This window comes from Hippocampus guttulatus, chromosome 2 (genome assembly GCF_054856545.1).
Source record: "Hippocampus guttulatus isolate MCC_2025c chromosome 2, RoL_Hgut_1.0, whole genome shotgun sequence".
Classification (NCBI taxonomy): Eukaryota; Metazoa; Chordata; class Actinopteri; order Syngnathiformes; family Syngnathidae; genus Hippocampus; species Hippocampus guttulatus.
In genome coordinates this window covers 19,842,924-19,867,500 of record NC_141262.1, presented here as the reverse complement: position 1 = coordinate 19,867,500, position 24,577 = coordinate 19,842,924, and the positions used below count along the sequence as shown (strand labels likewise).

Genomic DNA, 24,577 nt, shown 5'->3' with positions numbered 1-24,577 from the left:
CCTTCATCGGAGCTGTCACTGCTTCCTTGTGACGTGTCTTAAAAACAGCTATTGGTTTGTTGTTTGTCGTAAACAGGGTATAGAAATGATTGCAAAATCTCAACATCATTTATTACACATGACAATTTCACATTTCAGTACAGATTTTTGCAAGGATCATGCAAGTGGACACGCATGGTTTTCTTTCACGGGCCACATAAAATGATGTGGCGGGCTAGATCTGGCCCCCGGGTCTTGACTTTGACACCGTGCCATATGCCTTTTTATACTGCCCCCAGATGGCCAAGATCTTTACCACAGAAGGAGCAGGACAAATGTCCATTTAGAATTAAAATTATGACTTTTTTTCCAATCTTTCAAATTAAGTCAGTACTGTTTTTTTAAGTACGTACAATTTTATCGACTTCCATTTTTGTGATTATCAAACTTAAAAAAAAAAAATTCCAAGGGTGTTGGAACTGACTTAATGGCATTCTGTTTGCTTCAATTGGGAACATTTTGAGACACAAGCATGGTCCCAGAACAAGTTATTATCTTAAGATGCCACTGTGACGGCGCTATAAATGTTTTTCATGCAACTCATCTCCATGATAAATCAAGTGCTTTGCCTGGCATTGATATAAGCGCAGCAGCATTTCATCATTTGGCTGCGGCCCTGCGAGACTTTTTATTTAAGCATCTAGTTGATGTGATGGACTCATTAAAAGTCCATCTCAACAAAGCAAACAAACTTGAGAGGGAGGGAAAGCACTTGGCTGATATTACAATGGCTATACTGTCCTGTCCTCCTTAATATGCCCTCGCCTCATCTGGCACTCGTGTACGTGAGATTTTTTTTTTTTGCCCCCTCCACAGACAGACTGGTTCAGCAAACAAAAGACGGCGGAAGGAGACACTGCTGGCATATGTTCAAAATAATTCAATGTTTCTGCCTATTACGGTGCATCTCGGAATCGAAATGGTGGTCCCCGCCATTTTGGCCCCTCCTTGTGTCAGTAGGAGGAAATGTGTCGCCTTTAGAGCCAGTCCAAAAGGACGGAACTCACCACCAGCCCGTCTTGGCGCCTATCGGGCCTGGATATGGATCTGTTTCTCAATTGGCACCTTTTTTTTTCTTCTTTTGTGCAATGGTGAAGAGAAGCAGCCAAATCCACACGAGCTAATTACTCGAGGTAGAGCGGCACGACTGGCTCGAGAGCCTTTTGCCGCGCTTCCAACCTCCGCTCGTGCGTGACCGAGATGGATGCTGCCGAACATCACCAAGAGCGACAATGGAACCAAATTTTGAATGAAGATGAGATGAGAAGGGACGCAGGCGAGTTTTGACTGGAAATATAGCATCAGTCAACCAGTCCAAACAATTTTGGAAAGCAAAGGCTGCAATCACAGGTAGTTACTGATGATTACCAATACTGCAAAGCAAAATAATAAATAATCAAGTTGACATGATTGTCACTTTTTTCTTTTTTTTTTTTTTTGACGATTGTAACATTTTGTCCATCCATCCATCCATTTTCAAATTCGCTTATACTCACAAGTGTCGCGTAACACCTGAAGCACTGCTTTTAGAAATTTCTGTATAATCAATCAAGGCGAGTTGTAAGTGGATAACATGCGACGTGTACGATGGCCACTCTTCTTCTCATGTTCTTCTTGAGCGAGTCCTGCCTTGGAATGGAATGTTCCAGAAAAGGCACACAAAGCCAAGGAGTCACACATTAATCTTTGAACCTCAAATTCCAAATATATTTGACTCAACCTTTGACTCAAAGTCTTGGAGTATCTTTTTGTTTGAGCATGCAGTAAATTCAACCCTTGGCGACATCTAAAAGAATAGCCTGTGAAAGGATGAAAGTAGGCTTCATTTAAGGCAAGTTGCTAGTTACCGAAAGCTATTTTCCTCCCCAAGCTGCTCATTTGAGGACTTGATCTTTTTTTTTTGCTTTGCTCTTCTTAACAGAGCAAAGCAAAAATACCCGTCCAAACCCACTAGACTACGTAAAGAGCTCCGAGGGCGCAGGATAATAGCAGTGCTGTTTATACCCCTTCTATTGAGCGACAACTATACCACCCTTGCGTGTAAATTATGAAACAATCCGTTATCGTGAGTATAATACCGCCGGTGCTGAAGCTTGGCAACGTGAACTCAGTGAATGCATCAGGCCAAAAAAAAAAAAAAAAAGTTACGTTTTGTTGCCGCAAGGTTCTCTAGAGCTGGATTTTGGCGGGAGCCATTCTGCGCAAAAGGTGTCTCTCCTCCCGTGAGGGCACGCTAAAACCAGATTAGACAAGTAAGAGATTTTTATTGTTTGTTTTGTGCTTTGCAAGGCCTTCAGTAAAACCGAAAAAAAGTCCCTCTACTGTTTCTCCACACTGCAAAAAAAAAAAAAAAAGTGTGTTGAATTGACTCAGTTATTTTTAACATAATAGAATCATCTGGATATAGATTGTTTTTTTAAAGCAGATGTTTGATTTTATTTCATGCAACCCAATTGAGTCAATTCACCGCAATACAATTGAGTCAATTCACCACATCTTGTTTTTCAGTGTATCTCACACTTCTTGTGACAAATGACTGCAAAGGTTGCTTCGTTTGGGTCACTTGAGTCACAAATGAGACCGTCTTTTCCCCGAACTTGGCTCTTTCAGGGTATTTTATTGATCCTCAAGTTGACACACGGCTTCTTGGCCAAATAAATTTATTAGGTCTTGCGCGTTCTTATTTTATATGTTGATGTTACTGTGCTTTAGTACAATTTTGACAAAAGGTGAGTATGCAATTTAAGCCACTTGCTCCTGCTTTTGAATGATCTGATCACTGAAGTTATTTATTAGCTAACTTTTTTTTTAAAAATATATATGCTGCACCTTTCCCGCGAGTAATGACCGCCAAATATTTTCAACGTTGTTTATCATCATTTTGAGAAAATTCTATTTCCTGAGCCTAGATGTAAGTGCTTCAAATGCTAATCATCCAACAACTTAAATAGTCTCAGTGCTTTTACTGTCGTTGATAAGAACATGAATCAGCATTTGACGTAGTTCACCGTTTTGACCGTTGTTGCAGTTCCACACATTTTCAAGACCGAAAGGTGTCATTTGCGACACTCTCCACTTCTTTTGCACTGAATCATACTCTGCAAACAGTGACTGCAGTTTAGCAAAGCTCATGTGCTGCTCTGTTGTGCGCATTGGTCACCATGAAGAGTGAAACCTTAAAGGCAAAAGATTTTTTTGTTTTGTTTTGTTTTGGGGTTTTTTTGTTAGTCCTTAGTCACTTTTCAATCCAGGAGGTGTTAAAATACTCTATGTAAAAAATAGTAACATCACCCGTACATGTTAAAAATTGCATATCGATAGTAATGTTTGGTTTTAAACAAAAGATGCAGAAATGTCATATGAAGATAAACGATCCAGCAAAATCGGAAAATTCAGTGAGCCTGAATCATAGCGAAGTAGCCATGCATAATTAACAGCTGGGAGCCAAATAAGAATGTGGTCATTATCTGCACTGTATGTTTTATTAATGCTCATCTGTATCCGTCATTTGTTTTATCTGCGCTGTAACGCGCTGCATTATTCGCCGCTGTAAAGGCAATGAATATAGATTCTCGAGAGGCAGTAGCTTTAATGCAAATGCGTGCGTGTATTATATGATGGAGCACAATTCAATGCACTCTCAATTGATTGCTTTTCGGCTGTTTGTGCTTAGACAGGCTTGTTAAATTGTGCCCCCCCCCCCCCCCCCACTCCAGGAACACTTCACGCCGGAATGCAAATTCAAGGAGTCGGTGTTCGAGAACTACTACGTGACGTACTCCTCCATGATATACCGCCAGCAGCAGTCAGGCAGGGGCTGGTACCTTGGTCTGAACAAGGAGGGAGAGATTATGAAGGGCAACCACGTCAAGAAGAACAAGCCGGCGGCCCACTTCCTTCCAAAACCTCTGAAAGGTAACAAAATCTGCCTGTCAGATATCTTGTGTAATGTCATGACAACAGTTCAATTTTCCCTCATAAATTTGGTTGAAAACAGAATTTTTACGACCGGCCATTTTGGAGATTCACGTTGGTTATACATGTAGTTGTGCCAACGAAAAACAATCAAAAACTAAATATAGATAAATGTCCAAAGGGTTTCCGACATGCACATTTTTTTTCAATGAAGTTCCCCAACTCACTTCAACTTAGTTCATTGGCACAAGATGCGCAAAGGGTAGCAAAGAATTGATGGAGCGCCTCAACTCACTTCAATGTAATTTTCCTTCAATTAGATGCCACAAGATGGTGACAAAGCTCTACGTTTATCCAAATGAACTTCGACCACTCACTTCGACATAGTTCCTTGGCAACAAGATGCCACAGAATGCTGGCAAAGCACTATTTTTTCTTGTCCAATTGAATCCCCTTAAGTTACCTCAGCATAGTTCTTTGACACGATGATGCCACAAGATGTCAGCAACGTGCTACTTTTGTCTCGAACAACCTCCTCAACTCATCTTAACATACCGTATTTTCACGACTATAAGGCGCCATTAAAAGTCTTAAATTTTCTCCAAAATGGACAGGACGCCTTATGATGCGGAGCGTCTTGTGTATGCGCTGAGTTCCAAAACCTGACTGACAGCCGACACGCTGTTTATATAGAGAAAAGGCAGACGTGAGTGACGACAGGCATGCGGCAAAGAAGTCGGCCAATCAGTGAAGGGTGGGCGTGTGAGTGGACGCTAAAAGGACGCCACAAGCAGGTACCAACACCTGTATAGAGTCTGGCTATGTGCATTGTTGCAAAACAACTTCGGTTTTGGTTTCTAAGAACCCCCGAAAATAAATTCTACAAAGAGACACGCCCACGAAGCTCAGTTCAAACTTCAAGCCATCGGTTATGCTTTTGGCATGCGTGCCCATCTCACAGCAGCGGTGAAAAACCAAGTCAAGCAAATGAACTCTGAGCTTGCCGTTATTCCCGGAGGCTTGACTAAAGAACTCCAACCGCTGGACATCGGCATCAACCGGGCGTTCAAAGTAAAGTTGCGAACGGCATGGGAACAATGAATGATCGATGGCAAACACAACTTTACAAAGAGTGAGAGGCAGCGCCGGGCGAGTTACGCCACAATTTGCGAATGGATTGTGGCTGCTTGGACGAACGTGTCTGCTTGCACTGTTGTTCGAGCTTTTGGCAAAGCCGGCATCATTTCTGTGGAGCCACATGGCAATGAGAGTGACTGACAACGAGAGGGAACACGGCGTTTTTGATGGATTACCGGTACTTGCACAATTGTTCAATTCTGATACAGAGGATGAGGACTTTGATGGATTTCTGGGTGATGATTGATCGAAAAACGTGAGTACATTGTACGATGGCTAAATAAAATACAACGGAACTCAGTTTTGCTTCCGTTGCCTTTTTAAAAACGTGTTTTTAGCTTGTATCTGTATGTCTTGGCATGCTACCGTATGCTTCAAGCTAACGTGTTTTTAGCGTGCGCGCATGAATGCCGTATGTTTAAGCTGGTGTATGTTTTACCACTTTAAAATTGCGCCCAATAATATAGTGCGTTTTGTCTATGTGTAAAATACAGAAATAGCACCCATTAATGAGACTGCGCCCAACCATACGGTGCGCCGAATGGTCGTGAAAATACGGTAGTTCCTTGCCACCCAGTTGCTACATTGGAGTGGCTGGAAAGCAATACTTGCAAAAGCCAGTGAAAGGGGGAGTTTTTCAGCAAATAACAGACGATAGGTTCCAAAAATAATCGACAAATGCCTAACCAAGAAAATGTGTAGGTTCACTGAACTGCATCATATTCGCAAAAGGACATTTGTACAACAAAATAAAGATCACTGCTCCTTTATGTAAGTACTGCAACAACGCATTCCGCAATCATGATGCTTTCACTGAAAATGCTGTTTCACCATAAAATGATATGGTGAGCCACATAAATGCCATATTCATCCACAATCTCAAGTCATCAAATAGCAGGGTAACGTATGAAAAGATCCCACTAGTAATAAAGGTTGTGAACTACAGTACAAGGTTTCAGTGCGTAATGGCCTGCTTATCCAATAAGGGTCTGATTCATCCATCATATAAACATCTACATCCCGATTGAATGACCTCCTTTTGTCTAAAGAGCAACGGGGTTTTTTTGGGTTTTTTTTTACCGGGGGTCATAAATAAGTCATAAATAAAACACTAGATCTTGTTTTGACATACGCAAGCCTTTTACCCTCTCTTATGGGCGTTTTAGGTTCAATTATTTTGTGGTGCTCCTTCCACGTCTGTGCGCTTTGGTCAGTCTCTTCTTGGCTGGCCCCTCATTAGGAATCTGTGTGCGTTCCCCTCGGGATGGCTGTAATAGCCTTTCGCTTTCATTTAACCGGCCATCTACTGGGTCTCAAATACACTTAAGGACCAATGGCTACGGAATGATTTTGTTGCTTTTTATGCTGAGAGAGGCCGACGTGAAGAAAAGAACACACTGAGGTGACATGAAGGCACAGAAGCGGGTAAAGAGTAATTTGCAGAAAATGCAAAATCTTCCGTCATCTGTCTTCATCATTACAAGCTAATATTTATCGCTGGTTGTACTTTGTAGAATAAAAATAGAATTCCTGATATGGTACTTGACATTAGTTTTTCGCAAAGAGAGAAACGGGAGAATTTGTTAAGAGCTGATAAAAAAAACTGGAGTAACTGCTGGCCTTCAAAGGGTTAAAGTGGTTCAGAGCAACGTATTCAGATCAGAAAACCTTTTATCGTCTCACAATGGAGAAATTCCCAATTTTCAGCAGCAAATTTATGAAAGGAAGAAAATAGAAGAACAAAATATAGGAGCTGCTGTAAAGGCAGCCACTCTCGCGGCGCCATCTTGAAGTCCGAATAACATACGATACGCCGTATCGCTCACGAGACGTGTACCCATCGTCAATAGTCTCCCGGTGAAATGCATACGTCGAGTGATGTGTTTCCACAATGTTGTCAGGATCGCAGCTCTCGCCCGAAAATGCTGGGCTAAGTGAAGTGTGTGAAGGAGCAAGTCTGCTTTTTTTCCGCCGTGGCCTCCCTTTGGGCTGAACATCAAATAGCATTCCGTTGACAACATCCTGAAACCAAACACTGCGGACTTCAGATTACAGCAATTTTGGTCTCCAACTGTCCGCTGAGATGCAAATTGGGCAAAATGCTGCACACACAGCAGAGGCAAAGCACATGCAAGTGCTGAATTTATAATGGCGGTGTGTGAATATAGGATTTGTTTTTAAGTGCAGCACCAACTTGATCTGTTGTGACATCTTGATTCAGCACTTTGCGGCCAGGCCGCTCGCGCAGGACCCTTTCTGAGCTCATCGCTCTTTGGTTCCTGCACAGATGTTATGATTCAATTCATGAATCACAGGAACTTGTTTTCATGAGAATTGCGATATTTTTTAAAAAGCGCTTCCAAAAAAAGCATCTGTTAGAACATTCTTTAACTGTCTCACAGTAGCCACATTTCTTTGTAGGTTACCAGACAACACGTTGGGGGTTAGGTTAGGATTATTAATTTTAGGATTATAGTTTGAGAAGGTTTTAGTTTAGTGCTTGATGGAGTGACCAAAGCTTTAGTTTGAGGCTTGGGGTTCGGATTTAGATTGGAGTTAGCATTGGCGTTTCGGTTAATTTAGGCTTTTGATTGATGGTTAGCATGTTGGTTCGGGTTAAGGTTTAGATATTCGGTATAGGTTAGAGTCTAGCCTTATGGGGGCTGGATTCAGGTTTTTGTTCAGAGTTAGGTTTTAGTTTAAGGTCAGGGTTTTGTTTAGGGCAGAGTTTATCGCTTCCGTTTTTGGTTTGGGTTAGCATGTTAGCTCATGTTAAGTTTTATACTTTTGGTTTAGGTTAGAGTTAGAGGCTAGCCTTATGGGGGTTGGATTCAGGTTTTTGTTCAGAGTTAGGTTTTAGTTTAAGGTCAGGCTTTTGTATTGGGTAAGGGTTTATCGCTTCAGATTTCACTTTCGGTTAGCATGTTAGTTCGGGTTCAGGTTTAGAGTTTTAGTTTAGGTTGGAGTTAGAAAGTAGCCTTAGGGGGTTGGATGCAGGTTTTTGTTCAGAGTTAGGTTTTAGTTTAAGAATGTATCTGAATCCAGATGCTTTTATTTTGTGTGACCGCCTGCTGAAATAAAATTGAATAAATTCAACAAAAACTTTTTTGTCTTACTTCATTTATGTAACATCACATTCACGGCAGCGACTTCTTGAAATGTTTCCTAATCGACTGTGTTCCCCCCCTTTTTCGCACAGTGGCCATGTACCGAGAGCCGTCCCTCCATGACCTGACGGAATTCTCCCGCTCCGGTAGCGGCACGCCCACCAAGAGTCGGAGTGCCTCGGCGATGCTGAACGGCGGCAAAGCTGTGAGTCAGAACGAGTCGACGTAGCGCCGCCCGCCGGACTCCACCTTGAAACCTTACCTCCAGCAGAGCGTGAATCCGAGCAGACCCTCTCCTTGTATCAGCGGTTTGGCACTTGCTGCAACATACCACGCATTAACACCTAGAAAACATCAATAACTATAATTAAAAACAACACACACACTTAGCGGCATTTATCATGGTTTCCAACCCTTTTAACAACAGCATTAATAGAAAGACGTCATGGCACATTCACCATTCTGAAGAAAAATCTTGTCACTTTGGGGCTAATTTATTATCGATTTACTCACCACTTAGCTCATCTATTTTTGTCTCATTTTCCCGTGCGCACCATAACATCTCTGAGCTCATGTAGGCTACAAGCACTTGTGCGTCCGTCAGACAGGGGACAGGCAGCGAGCGGTCATTCAGGGGAAATTTCGGGGCTGCCGGCATACAGTCCGAGCCCTGATCTCTCTCATATCCATGCTTCTGTGAATACAAAGCCTATAAACTCCCTGGCCTGGCCCGACCCGGTTCTGCCGGTTACTCGAGGCCTCGGCCAAACAGTAGCTCTCCTTGCGTCCTTGTGCACATGCTCAGAGACTGAGCTCTCTAGCATGGGGGAGGGGAAACCTAAACCTACGTTTGGCTGACCTGACATGCGAGATCCGAGCATGGAGGCTTTTAACTTTCCCTTCTTTTTCCAAGACGCCACAGCTGCCCTTTTTTCTGGCCAATTCCACAATTAGCCAAGAACATTTCGTTTCTTTTGACCGATTTTTTTTTTTCTCGTTTGTTTGTACCCTCTCGTTGTCCCGCCCTCGCCATTGTTCAGTAGTTTGGTCGCACCGTTGAAAGGACTCCAGCAAACCAAAGACTGAATGAAAGAGTGTCCCTTTAAGATGACGAAGTCAACATGAAGGCAAAGCTGGATTTTATTTTTCTTCCCCAGTGTAATTTTTTTTGGGACGAGTGCAAACATGGCAAAGGAAAATGATGATGTCAGTCACACTGGAGTGGTCAATGTTTTCCGAGAGGTTCCGCTCGTCAGCCGAGGTATGAAACGATATTTCGCTGTGTCCCCGCGCCTTTTCCCCCCTCTCTTGTTCTGTCACAAAGTCTGTCTCTGGTTCTCGTGGATTGTCTCCTCCGTGCTCGTGTCATAACTCAAACCTCTTCCCGTCATCCTTTTTGGTCAACTTCTGCCTGAAATATGGCTTCCCCGGGATGCTCGTTATATGTTTGAGTAACTTGTTGTGGTGATGATATTTTCTATATTTAAAACAAACAAACAAAAAAAAGAATACTGTGGACTTTTAGGTGGCTTAACATTTTATAGGGATGTCATATTTGTAAAAGTATACGAAAAGAAAATGGGTGGCGGGCTTCATATATTGACTTCTTCCCTCTCTTGCACAGGGCATGTAAAAGAAAAAAAAAGGACCTTTTTGAGTCCGTTGAAGCTACGTATTACTTTTTTTTTTGCCGGTACTTGCTTTTCGCGGGACTTCCTGTTCTCGGTTCCCTTGAGGTGGTTTGTACGAGGTGAATCTGTTGCATGGGAGAACGCAGGGGACTTCTGGTCTAGAGCTGCATGATGTAGGCTGTATGTAATTAAACCCATGTTGGATCCTATGTTCCACGCTACCAGGATAAAAACGTAAAACAACATTATGCAGGCAGACCTCCAGACTGCCTGATGACTTCCAGTTGTTTCTTATTTGTTGTATACACAAAAATGCACTGAATAAAAAGTTTATATGAAGATATCCTTTTTAAAATGTGTCACGGTTTCTTCTTGGGTTCCCTTCACTGACTACCTCACCTGTTACAATGCACGCACTGTATCTTTTCAACTGTGAGCGTGTTACTTCACAAGGTGCTTCAATTTGAAACTCGTCCTGTTGTATGTACAGTGTACCTCTACTTACGGAATTCATTGGTTCTGTAAGAAATTTCCTAACTAGAAAAATTGTAAGTAGAGACACGTTTACCATGTAAATGCCCTAATCCGTTCCAAGCCCCCTCAACATTCAGACATAAATGTTTTCTAAAGCATGAAAATGCATCAAAATATGTAACAAATACATGTTAAAATTTGATTATTGCAGAATAAATGAGAGTTGTGCAAAATGTAAAAAATGACAGAGTAAAAAATTAAAATGATGGTCATTTAACTTAACTGCGTCCTCATCGGTTTTTGCCCCCTTGAGTTCATGTTCTTTCTTTTTGCCTGGCGTTTTGGAAAGAACTGATCCAAGGAAATTTGCTTTTGTCAACTTTTAACAATCCTTCGAAAATATCCAAGGCAAACATCAGCATAGTGAGTGACCGCCTGACTGGTGAACACTTTTTGATTCAAAGTGATGTAAAACTATCGGAACGCTTCATTGAGGGGGCCAATGACGAGGACGCCGCACAGAGACATATCAATCTATTTATTGATCTACACACACATGGACACATAAGGTAGAGGTCCCTCTTAGCCAATGGGATGACAGAATGATGCTCAGAAATAGCCAATGGCAGAGCAGCTATAAGTTCTGTTGCGTTCAGGAAACTCGGAGCTACGAGGAGCAGACCACACTATATTTTTACCTTTCATATCTTGAAATTTCTTTCGTAACAAGAGGCACGATTTTCCTGTTGAGGCATTACGTAACTTGAAAATTTCATATGAAGAGATGTTCGTAAGTAGAGGTACCACTGTAGTTCCCTGCTTCTTAGTCGGTCTTAGTTCGGTCTTAGTCCGGTCATTTCTCGTGTTTTTTGTTCCTGTCTGTGAGTCTGTTCCTCTTACTAGTTTACCAATTTTTTTGAGCCTTCTAGACTCCTATTCTTTTGAATTTTTCATTTCATATGCCTTGCTCATCTTTTTGTTGGAGCACAGAACTTGGATCATTGACATTTTGCGCGATGTCACACAAGAGCGAGCATTAAAGGATGAACGGTTTTTGCTTGTTCTGGCGTTTATTCCAGTCTAAACAAGGGCACGTGGGAAGAAAAGCGTAAAATACACTGAACGTTGACTCACGTTCAAAGCAGAAAGACTCCAGCGTCACCACACACATTGTCGCTTGCTCAGGCTTTGTATGATGGCAACCATGTCACCGTGGGAAAAAAAATCTATTCTTGTCGTTTTTTTCCTCAATGCCAAATGAAAGCCTGATCTTGCATTGCGGGCTGCTAAAAAGTCAACTAGCTAAACCTTTTCCAATGCATTGCAAATCTGTCTCCAAGCAACAGCGTTGCTCATCGGCTAGTAATAATTAGGAGAATTACATTTGAGCGCTCCTTAAAAAAATGTGTTTTCAAAGACGGGCTGTACAATTTCAAGGTGGCGATTAGATGACTTGCCGTCGCAAAGACGAGGTGGGAAATGGAAAAAAAAAAGAAAAAAAGAGAGGTCAGGTTGTGTGAATAAGGCCAGCTCGTTCCGTCTTGTCAAGGTGAGGAGCACTTTCACTAATTGGGGTTTTTGTTCATGATGAGTCTCTTCGGGTGGACGGCCACTTGAAATGTCAGCCATGATGAGGGTAAAGGCTGTCAAAATGGATGCAAAAAGGAAGGGTGGATGAAAAGTGCAGAGAGAATGAACGGCAAACATTGAAAGCTTTTTGCCATCTTCGAAAAAAGCAGGCCAAAAGACATTGCATCTCTCTGTTACTGTGATATTAATAATCATCGGGCGCCGACAGGTATGGCAGCCTCGGTCACACGCTCCCTAGTATTATCCCTGTTTTTGTCATTTTCGTTAGTTTTTGGCGACCCTGAGCGGCTTACTTACACGAGGGAAAAGTTGCTGCGCATTGGGGAGTCTACGCTCGGTCTTTTTTCACCAGCACACGAAAACCCACAAGGTTTTTCGGAGCTAATCGCGAGCGGAGCGGCTGCGCTGTACGGAGCATGGAAACTCCGCCGGAGGAGGGGGAAGAGAGCCGGCGTGCTCGTCAAGCTCCGGCAGCGCGGATTTCGAACCCCGCTCCCATCGATCCATCTTGCTAATCTACGATCTCTGCCAAACAAGATGGATGAACTTCTTCTCCTCACAAAGACCAACAAAACCTTTGCACGTTCTGCTGCGCTCTGCTTCACTGAAACCTGGCTCAGTGACCGCCACCCGGATTCCGCGCTACATCTACCCGGCTTCCGCCTTCTCCGAGCCGACCGCGACACAGAGCTATCAGGGAAATCGAAAGGTGGCGGGATTTGCTTCTATATCAACGAAGAATGGTGCACTGATGTCACGAAGCTCGACGCACACTGCAGCCCGGACCTGGAGTCGCTGTCTTTAAACTGCAAGCCATTCTACTCGCCACGTGAGTTCACCTCCTTTTTACTAGTCGGTGTTTACATTGCACCACAAGCTAACGCTAACACGGCGATACAAACGCTAGCCGAACAAGTAAACAAACTCGAACTAAAATACCCAGAGTCACCCCTGATAATTTTGGGCGATTTTAATAGAGCACATCTTAACCGTGAACTTCCCAGATATAAGCAGCACATCGACTGTTTCACCAGAGAAGGCAACATTCTAGACCACTGCTATACAACAATCAAAAATTCATACCGATCGGTCGCCCGTGCAGCATTGGGTCTTTCTGACCACAATTTAATCCACTTAATACCTACATACAGACAGAAACTCAAATGTGCTAAACCGGTTGTTAAGACTGTGAAAAAATGGACAGATGAAGCAAAGCTAGCTCTACAAGAATGCTTAGACTGCACTGATTGGGGCGTCTTTGAAACTTCAACGGGCACACTGGATGAATACACAGACACTGTAACATCATACATCAGTTTCTGTGAGGACATGTGTGTACCAACGAAGTCCTTCCGCTCCTTCAACAATAACAAGCCATGGTTTACTCCCAAACTCAGGCAACTCAGGAAAGAGAAAGAGGCCGCATTTAGAAGTGGAGATCGGGCACTGTACAAACACGCCCGAAACCAATTGACAAAGGAAATTAACATCGCTAAGAGAAGCTATGCAGAGAGGCTGAAAAACCAGTTCTCTGCTAACGACTCTGCATCTGTATGGAATGGCCTGAAAGCAATCACTAACTATAGAATGCCACCCCCCCAAACAGTGAACAATAAGGGTCTTGCTAATGAACTAAACATGTTTTTCTGCCGATTTGAAAAGGTCACCCCCATTTCCCACACACACCCACCTCTACCAGAAACCACTCTACCTACCCCCCCACCCTCTTTTTCTCCACTACAGATCCACGAACAGGATGTGAGACGGCTCTTCAAGCATCAGAAGATCAAGAAAGCTGCGGGGCCTGACAAAGTGTCCCCCTCCTGCCTGAAAGTCTGCGCTGACCAGCTGGCTCCGGTCTTCACACAAATCTTCAACAGATCTCTGGAGCTGTGTGAGGTCCCATCCTGCTTCAAACAGTCTACCATCATCCCAGTTCCCAAGAAATCGGCAACATCGGAACTGAACGACTATAGGCCTGTCGCCCTGACGTCTGTGGTCATGAAGTCCTTTGAACGCCTTGTGCTGAACCACCTAAAGAACGTCACCGGACCCCTGCTGGACCCTCTCCAGTTTGCCTACCGGGCAAACAGGTCTGTGGAAGACGCAGTCAACATAGGTCTGCACTACATCCTCGAGCACCTCGACAGCACAGGGACCTACGCAAGGATTCTGTTTGTGGATTTCAGCTCTGCGTTCAACACCATCATCCCGGAACTCCTCACCCCCAAACTTCTCCACCTCGGTGTGTCCCCTACAATCTGCCAGTGGATCCTCAGCTTCCTGACGGGACGGACACAACAGGTGAGACTGGGAGCAACAACATCATCAATACGCACCACCAGCACTGGAGCCCCACAGGGATGTGTCCTCTCTCCACTGCTCTTCTCTCTCTACACAAACGATTGCACCTCAACAGATCCAGCTGTCAAACTCATAAAGTTCGCAGACGACACCACGGTCATCGGTCTCATCAAAGACGGCGACGAGTCTGCGTACCGCCAACAAGTGGAGCAGCTGGAGCTCTGGTGCAGCCGACACAACCTTGGGCTGAACACGCTCAAGACTGTAGAGATGATCGTGGACTTCAGGAAACATTCTTCTCCACAGTTGCCCCTCACACTATCCAACTGCCCTGTGTCAACCGTCGAGACCTTCAAGTTCCTGGGAATCACAGTCTCCCAGGACATGAAGTGGGAAGTCAACACCATCTCCATCCTGAAAAGGGCCCGGCAGAGGATGTACTTCCTGAGGCTGCTGAGGAAGCATGGCCTGCCACAGGAGGTGCTACGACAGTTCTACACGGCAGTCATCGAATCAATCCTGTGTTCTTCCATCACGGTTTGGTTTGGGGCTGCCACAAAAAAGGACAAAATCCGACTTCAACGGACAGTTAGGACGGCGGAAAAAATCGTTGGCACCGCCCTACCCACTCTTGAGGACTTGCACACTGCAAGAATCAAGACAAGGGCACGGAAAATCCTCCTGGATCAACTGCACCCTGCCCACCACCTTTTCCAGCTACTCCCCTCAGGCAGACGCTACAGATCCATGCGCACCAAATCCAGTAGACACTTAAACAGCTTCTTCCCTCTAGCCATTAACTCCTTAAACAGTCACTGACGTAGTCACTCTTCTTGTACTACAAATACTGCTACTGGTTACTCTAAAATGGTTCAATGATTTGTTGTTTACGATGATACTAATGCAGCGTGTTATACCGGAGACAAATTCCTTGTGTGTTCTACATACTTGGCCAATAAAGATGATTCTGATTCTGATTCTGATATTTAATAGGACATTGAAAAGCTTTGTAGTGTGGTCATAGACTTTGTGGCTGGAGGTATAGTCGTTAGGACACACTGTCAATCAACTACCACGACTATGACCAGGAAAAAAATGGATCACAAATATCATTCTGATGCCTGCACTTAACTACATGTTTGAGATGTCAAAACATATTTGCTTAAAGGCTCCGGTGGCTGGAATGCAGTTACATCCCACCGGGTCATCACAGGGCTTTTCAATGCCATGACAACGAGGCGCTCTAACACAGCTATTCCAGCCTGACGCCCCAGTCCACATGTTCGCTTTCTAGTCAGACCTAAAAATAGATAAATCAATAAAATCCCATCTTACTTTTCTGTCTTTCTCCTTGTAATGCGCACACACTCGAGGTAATCAACGAGACGCTTTAAAGGAGCAAAGTTGCATTTAGGCATACGGAGATACCTCACTGCACAGTGTAATTGCGTTTTTTGCGAACAAAGGCACGGAAAGTCATGTACGTGGTTGGGTTACTCATGCTGGAGGCCTAAGTGTGTCAGTGGGCTTGTTTTAGCTACGCCGAATAATCGAGAAAACTGACATCGTAAAAAACAATGAATTCTGTATCGTCAAGTTTGCACATGCTTCAGAAATGATCTTCTTACATTCAGAATATATTTCTAAGCAAAACTGTGAGTTCACTTTCCAGGGTTTTTAAAAAAGAAAGTTTAAGATTATTCACCCAAGGAAAATCTATTTTTCAACAAAAATGAAAAATCCAGTTTTGCGGAAGAATTAAAGTAGTTTTTTTTTTTTTTTTTTTTTTTGCTGACACCTAAACAGATGGCGGTGCCATCGTGTTTGAGGGAATAATAAATGAGTCAAAACATAGGTGGGAGATGTGGCCCTGCACATCCTCATCGTAGCCCTGCCCCCTTCTCAGAAGGGTTGCAGACAGTGGAGGCATCAATTTGGTCTTTGGAGACTGCCTCATTACGCCCATCGCCAGCAGAGACAGGAGAACTAATAGGCTGCTGTAATATAGGCCCAGATATGAGCTACTTCATCGTTCATGTCGTTTGACATCTCCCGACTCCCTTCATTTCCTTTCGCCCATCTCTCGACTCCATTCATTAGGCGGCGACAGTACAATTCATTACAGAGTCTGCCTGCTTCAAACACGGCGATGTGAACAAGCGCCCACTCCGCTTCTCTGCCGCATCTTTCTCCCCAAACTCTCGTCTCACACTTTCATCCGGACACTGTTGAGTCCCCACCTATTAGCAAATAAAAATCAGTTACAAATATAAAGGGTCTGACGCGCACCCTCACACTCACACACACACACACACACACACACACACACACACACACACACACAAACACAGCTCGGATCATGGGTGGATGAATAGTTAAGTTCAGCAGAGTTTTTCTTCTTTTTTTTTTTTTAACGTTTAAGATCTGACATCAACGGATCGTCACCATCTGCAGGACCACCTTTAGCAAAAATACTTTCACACCCAGATATGGCGCCAGCATTCTCAGATGAGGAAATATGCGAGCCAGCAATGGCTGGTGTTTCGTGTCCTCAGATTAAGGAATACTTAACATGGGTAACATGCACAAAATGACTGCATCTGATGTCACTTTATTTGCGGAAGACCTCATTGGGGAGTGCTTGTGAGCAAGACTTTTAGCGCTTGCATAAAGTGTGATTTTATTCAAAACAAAGGTTAACATTTGTCACATAGAGCTTGAAGATGAGAGAATGAGAAGGAACAGCTCCTGATCCAAAGAATACCACATCATGTGCTATAATTGGTTGCAACCTTCAATCAAACATTGCTTCAATTATTTCAAATCCAATGTGTATTTAATCCATCCATCCATCGAATCATTTACTCGTCCGCGTTCTCCTTACAAGGGTCACGCGTCATGCTGGAGCCTATGCCAGCTGTCTTTGGACATGGGGAGCGGGGGACACCCAAAACCGGTTGTCAGCCAATCACAGGGCACACAGAAACGAACAACCATTCGCGCCCACAACACTCACACCTAGGGACAATTTTTAGTGTTCAATCAGCCTGCCATGCATGTTTTTGGAATGTAGGAGGAAACCCGAGTACCCGGAGAAAACCCACGCAGGCCGGAGCTGGAATCGAACCCGGTACCTCTGCAGTGTGAGGTCGATGCGCTAGCCACCCGATCACTGGGCCGCTGTGTGTATTTCAATTAATCGAAAAACAAATATTTAATGAAATACAAGTAGCAGCGATGCCGCTATTTGACCCCCTGTCAGAATTACTCCCTGCGCACACTGTAATCCACTAATCCAAACTTATTATTGATTACGATGTCGAACTGATGACTTCTTGGCATAGGTGCACTTTGTAGAAGAGGTTAAGGTTAATGAGAACTTAACCAAAGATATTCAGGTCATAGGTTTAACTTTTTTCCCTCAATTGTCGCTTGATATTTTTTTAACAAAAAGTAATTTCCCACCTGCCAGTCAAGAAGTCAATGCGTGAAATTACTGTCATGTAATTTCAACAAAAAAAAAAAAAGACGCTATTCAATACCTTTGAGCCTCTAAGAAATGAAACCTGTGTTTAAACAAGGAGAGCATTTAAATGAATTTAATGGATTGCCTTCAACTGAGACCTCTGACGGGCGCAGTCGGCAACCCGATTGTTATTAGTGGGAGAGAGGCAAGGATGGAAATCGATGAAGGAACGATGTTATCCCAGACGAAATCTGACAATCATTCTTATTTTTAGCGCACGGATATTAAGCGAGACCTTAATTTCCTGTAATAGTGCTCGTCCCTCGAATAGGCCACAAAACGGGTGCATCACCCAAATGAAACAAATAAATGCCTCCCGCCAATATTGTAGGTGCCTCTCCCATCTGCAATGGAATATAGAAACGTTTGGGAATCACTAAGTTTGAAAGGAAAAACACACTTTTCTTGACCACATCACAATGTCAAGATTGTATTTCTGATTAGTTTCATGTTAATTTATTCAGAGGAAAAAAACGTGCCTTTCAAAAAAAAAATAATTAAAAAAATAAAGACTTCTCTGTGACACCAAACTTTTGAACGAGAGTGTGTATGCGGTATACGCAGGAGGGCCAGACTCAAGATTCCGACCTAGAACTCAGAACAGCGAAGCCGACATGCTAACCACTTTGGTTTGAACTTTTGTTATTATTATTCTCATTTTTTGTAAGAATAATAAGAAAACCTTCAATCGTCTCACAATGGAGAAATTGCCAATTTACTGCAGCAAAGTTATGAAAGGAAGAGAATAGAACAAAATGTATAGGAGCTGATGTAAAGGCATTCATTATTCAGTTATGTTTAGTTTCTTATATATGTATTTTTTTTTTTTGAAAAATGATATGCTTTTATTAGTTTTAGTATTAGTTTTAGTTTTTTGGACATATCGAGTATTTGTGGAGTGCTTATGTTTTTCTTAGTATGAGTGTTAGTTTTAGTTTTTTTGACAGAGTATTTGTGGAGTGCTTATGTTTTTCTTAGTTTTAGTATTCGTTTTAGTTTTTTTGACAGAGTATTTGTGGAGTGCTTATGTTTTTATTAGTTTTAGTGTTAGTTTTAATTTTTTTTGACACATTGCATATTTGTGGAGTGCAAGATGAAGAAAAGGATTGCTATGTATTGCAGAATAAACGACATAAAGAAGCATTTTTGTTATTATTTTATTTCATGATGGAACAGATTTTTTCCCCAATTTTACTTTGCTCCTTTTCTTAGTTTCCATTATCTAAAATAATCTTATGCGTCGCAGATTGAAATAATTTTTTCTTCAAGTCCATGATTTAGTGGAGGGTTGTGTTTACATGTGCTTAGCATCAAGTGCTGCACATTTCCATTAATTGTGATTCCATAGCCAGAAAGTGTGATTTTTTTTTTACATGAACTAATTAATTAAGCAGTGCAAATAATAATAATAAGCATGAGGCTGTCCAACTGCGGCCAACGGAGGTAAAAGTCTGCGGCACCAGAGTCTGTCGGCTCCATTAATGATGCATGCATCCCTGAAGGATTATTAAATGTCAGAGGCAAGCATCTTGACGCTCTTCCTCTTGAGTTTGACTGGATTGGCGTCTTTCAACTACCTGAATTAGTATTCAAACAGTTAAGTCAAATTTCTGTAACGTACCCTTTCAATCGAGCCTATTGTGCAGGTGCTCTCAGAATCAGGATAGCAAAATACAATAAATCAGTTGCTTTGTAGTCTCTTCAAGAGTGTTGTTCCGTCGTCAGCATCGGTTAGTGGCTGTCATCGCCTCACAAAGACTTTGTCCACTTTGATGCTGTGATTTCCCACAGTGAGAGGTCAGACACCTGTTTTTTTCTGCATTTCTTTGCCAGCCATCAAAAGAAGACAGTTCAAAAGTGTTTGGTCAAAACAAACAACTTTCATGAAAACACCCATTACTGCTGTATATACACTACCCAATTACAAATCAGAATGAGACTCATCTTTATTGTAAAACACACACAGAACTTGTCTCCGGTAGTATAGGCTACACTAGTATTGCAATAACAAGCAATGACGATAAACAGACATGATATATAAGTATGGAAAGACTTGCCGTGGTGCCGGTGGTGGGCAGGATGCGTGTGTGTGTGTGTGTGTGGGGGGGGGGGGGGTCTAGTATGATTTTTAGTGTTCTTGTCTTGGTTCTTGCAGTGTGCAATTCCTTGAGAGTTTCTCCTGACATCTGGATTTTGGCCTTTTTTGTTGCCACTTCCCCTCTCTCCTTCCCCCTCCTCTCTTGTGGTTTTAACTATTGTACAGCATCAAATGTGATCAATGTTGCCCGCTTGGCATCCCAGGCAGCCTAAGGTCACCTTGTAAGTAAATTTGTGAGCTCTTCTCAAAGATTTCTCCCTTTTTTTTTTCTTCCATGAAATGTTTTCCCTTGTTTGGAGTTGAGACCAGGGGAAATGTTTTGATTTTTGTGAACTGTGGGCCTTTGAAGCCCTGTGAGACTCTTTTGGTAATTTGATACACTTGTCAAATAACTTTACGGCATGTTATTTCAATTAAAAGTCATTTAACATTTTCATAAATGCGAGCAATGGAACAACCATGCATGCTGTCACACGACAATTGGAAAAACAAACAAACAAAAAACTTTGAGGCGTCGAAGCAGCCATCCTTATGCAACAGAACGACACTTCAATACGCTTGTGTTCTGTTACTTCCAACTGGAATTGCTTCATGCAGTAAACGCTGCCGCACAGCCAAGCGTCTCCCTCCGGGCTGGAGTAACCACTCGTTTCCCCAGCCCGTTTTTTTTTTTTTTTTTCATCTCATCCCTACCTAGCAGACTGCAACGTCAACACACACTCACTCAACCCCTTTTTTTTTTTTGCTATTAGCACATTTTTAGAACCAAGCGACATGTTGGCTTTTCATCACCTGTTTTCCTCCTCATGCAGCACGCTGCTCCCACCACAGCTCCCTTCCATCTGTTCTCCATGAGCAGGAGGGAATCCCAACTCTCGCCTCTCTGCAGTGGATGAGGTCAAGCGCTTACGTAAGTGGGGAGAGAAGGCAGCAGACAAGCAGCACTCACCTCTGTCAGCTCGCATGGAAAGCAATAAGACAGGCAAGCAGCGGGCAGATCAATTATTTATCAAGCCTCCGCAGCGTGAATGCTTTCTGCCCTCCCGCTGTGCCACAGTGTAGCAGACAGCTTTAAGGTGGAACTCGACTTGGGGAAAACAGTTTGCCTCCAGTTGTCGCTCACGCCCGCAGCTCATCCCCCCTCTGGAACAGGAAATAGAACACATTTTATAATCACCTTACGAAAGGGGACAGAATTGATCTACACCTGAAATATATCTGCTTAGATTCTCAGTTATCCAAGTGGTGGCAAGTTGCAAAGGTTAAAGAAGGCCACTGTTCACTTCTTTTTTGCTGAAGACAATTCTCCTTTCATCTAAAAGGCTTCGACAGTTCTAAATTTTAAGTGTGGCGGGCGTATGCCGTCAGGGTGGTCAGAATGAGGTGGCTGTTTGTTGTTGCCCGACATGGCTAGTGAATGAAGGTTGAGCATACCAACTGGTTGTTCACCTGCCTGTTGACAAAATGGCTTCTTAGCGGCCATCCAACCCATGGAATAAGACAATCAACTGTCATTCCAAAACACCATTAAGAGTACAATTAAAACATTTTTAAATAAACCTCTCAATGATAGCATATATAGATTTTAAAATCATTTCAAATATACTGTTCCAAACTGTTACGCACAACAGTGTGTCAAAATAAAAAATTTAGGTCAAGAACTGAAAATCATCTGTCCTAAATATATTTTTTAATATCTATTTTATATTGATTTTTTTTGTTAGTTTTTTTTTTTGAGGAGGGGGCTCTTGCTTTTTTTGTGTGTTTTGTTTTTGTTGCAGGATTCATAATAACCCCCCCCCCCCCCCCTCTCTCTCTCTCTTTGCTCTTTGGATGTGAACTGGCTCCCACTCTGTCACTCGGGATTAGCTCCAGCTCAGTTGCAAGCAAGCAAAAATGTTACCCTTATTATTGTCTGGCATATAGTCCGTAAAAAGCCAAATAGGTACATTCTAAGTCAGATGACGTTAAACAGTAAATTCTGTTAAGATACTGTTTCGACTAGGTTTTTAAGATTGTGCTTTGAATAAATAATTTCTTGTTAAGGAGCCTACCGCAGTGGTGCGCTAAAAACACCACTTTTGTCTCATGTCTTTATTTTTTCGAGCGTCTTCAAGCTTCCTCACTCCGCATCCCTCGATCACCCAGCCCTCCCGCCTTGCTCTTCCACACAATTACACACCGCTTCTCTCATCCCCGGTGGTTCTCTGCTCTGCGATCTCTCATTCTCATCTGGAGCGCACTTTCCATTGTTCACTTTCTCTTCGCCTGCGGCTATGAGCGTCCCTGTGTTCTATGCCGTTGTCTTTATTTCTCAGTGCAACTGTGCTGTTGTGGAAATTGCTTTTCATTTCAGTACACCTTCGCCTCCCTGTCTAATTCTTTGCTGTTGATCCCCACACATGTCCATAGTGGGAATCGCGGCGAGAGTGCGCACTTGGCTTTGAGCCCAATCAAGGGCTGAGGCCCCGGGACCCAATGCGCCACACTGTCGATATCCTCCCCAGCTCTCGAGGTGATCTGGAGCCAGCAGCCCTGAGAGACGCATAAGCCTATAAGAGTGTCAAATATAAGATGGTATTCAATTAAAGTTTTTGACAGCTGCTGTTTTTATCTGTGCTACAATAAGAATTAAGAAAAAATAGACCGTAAAGGTTGGCAACAATAGATACGGGGATCCTTCTGGATGGCAAATAGGTGATTGACTACTGCTGACTTGGACTAAAATGTTGACATAACGAAGTGTTTGGGGAAGGATCGCTCAATATAAGCTAAAAGGTAGAGTTTTTTTTCCTGCTAGCTAAGCCAGCTAACAACTTCAACTTCAAAGTTTTAGAGGTATGATGAGATGTGAAACTTGAAATAAATAAGCAGCAATTCAGACAGGAATGAACTTTGCCGCGCTCGATTCAGATATGTTAACACCAAAGGCGAAAGTACCTCCTGCGTAGGGAGAGAGTGGAGATATGTGGACATCCGTACAAACATATCGCGCCCTACTTCTGTCCTATCTCTTGAAATTTTGAGGAGCTTACTGCGCATATTAAACTTTAAACATTAGTCAAGGAGGAAAATATCTGCTCACCAGAGTAGATGTTACGTCACAAAAACAGACAACAGAGATGAATGAAATCACATCCCTCATCATGAACCGCTGTACAGAATATATTATTTATCTCGCTTGTCTGAAAATTATTTTATATATTTTTTTTCTTTAATTTCACTATCAATATTTTTTTGGGTGTGTTTCTTGAAGCAAAGTAGTGTGCCAACCATGAATGAGCAAGTCATTAATCAAGTCATGACATATTAGCAAATTAGCCACGGACTCAGTGTCTCTACTTGTATTAGTTAGCCATATTAGCATCGTGTCAATCATGACTTTTTTTTTCATGGTTTCAATAAGTCTTGGTCTTGTCTCGTCTTCTCAGTTGAACGCATAATTTACATGAAGCTTTGTTCTTGTTTGACTCACGTCACGAAAAAAATAAAGAAACCCTAACAATAGAGACTCTAGAAAATGAATAGACATGCTAACTTTAACTAACTCTAGCTCTGTGCCTTAGCCTTGGTGGCTGAATTATTTTCATCCACCGTCTCCTTTTTGCTGGGGCGCTTTGTTTTCTTGATCGCCCACAAACTCATTTCTAATCATGTATAGTAAGGCGTTTTTAGCCGAAAAAAACGACCATGTATATAGTAAGGAGTTTTTAGATGGGAAAAAAAAAAAACGACCATGTGTAGTGAGGCGTTTTTAGCCGAAAAAAAGGACCATAAATAGTAGGGCGTTTTTAGCCGAAAAAAAGGATCATGAATAGTAAGGCGTTTTTAGCCCAAAAAAGCGACCATGTGTAGTAAAGCGTTTTTAGCCGAAAAAAAGGACCATGTATAGGAAGGCTTTTTAACCCAAAAAAACGACCATGTATAGTAAGGCGTTTTTAGCCGAAAATAACGACCATGTATAGTAAGGCGTTTTAACCCGAAAAAACGACCATGTTTAGTAAGGCGTTTTTAGCCGAAAAAAAACGACAATGGATACTAAGGTGTTTTAACCCAAAAAAACGACCATGTATAGTAAGGCGTTTTTCAACGAAAACAAAACAACCATGTATCGGAAGGCGTTTTTAGCCGAAAAAAAATGACCATGGATAGTAAGGCATTTTATCCCAAAAAAACGACCATGTATAGTAAGGTGTTTTTCAACCAAGAAAATTACCACGTATAGTAAGCCGTTTTTCGCTGAAAAAAAACGACCATTTATAGTCATTCATTTTAACCCGAAAATAACGACTGTGTACAGTAAGGCGTTTTAACCCGAAAAAAACGACCATGTATAGTTATGCATTTTTAGCCGAAAAAAACGACCATGTTTTAGTAAGGCGTTTTTAGCCGAAAAAAACCCGACCATGGATAGTAAGGCGTTTTATCCCGAAAAAACGACCATGTATAGTAAGGCGTTTTTCAACAAAAAAATTACCATGTATCGTAAGCCGTTTTTCGCCGAAAAAAAACGACCATGTATAGTAAGGCGTTTTAACCTAAAAATAATGACCATGTATAGTAAGGCGTTTTTAGCCGAAAAAACGACCGTGTTTAGTAAGGCGTTTTAACCCGAAAAAACCCGACAGTAAATAGTAAGAAGTTTTTAGCCGAAAAAAACGACCATGTATAGCAAGGTGTTTTTCAACGAGAAAAAACGACCATGTATAGTAAGGCGTTTTTAGCCGAAAAAAAACACCATGTGTAGTAAGCCGTT

The 24,577-nt window shown here is 42.5% G+C and overlaps 1 protein-coding gene across 3 annotated transcripts in view; it reads left to right on the top strand.

Moving 5' to 3' along the window:
- The window catches only part of fgf13a (fibroblast growth factor 13a), a 105,133-nt gene extending 94,961 nt beyond the window's left edge, over positions 1 to 10,172 (top strand). For all 3 annotated transcript variants that reach the window (XM_086101204.1, XM_086101201.1, XM_086101203.1), the window contains 2 exons: positions 3,756 to 3,954; positions 8,291 to 10,172. In XM_086101204.1, the coding sequence (XP_085957330.1) occupies positions 3,756 to 3,954; positions 8,291 to 8,427 (336 nt within the window). In that variant the 3' untranslated portion in view covers positions 8,428 to 10,172. The remainder of the gene's footprint in view (positions 1 to 3,755; positions 3,955 to 8,290) is intronic.
- Positions 10,173 to 24,577: the final 14,405 nt, after the last annotated feature.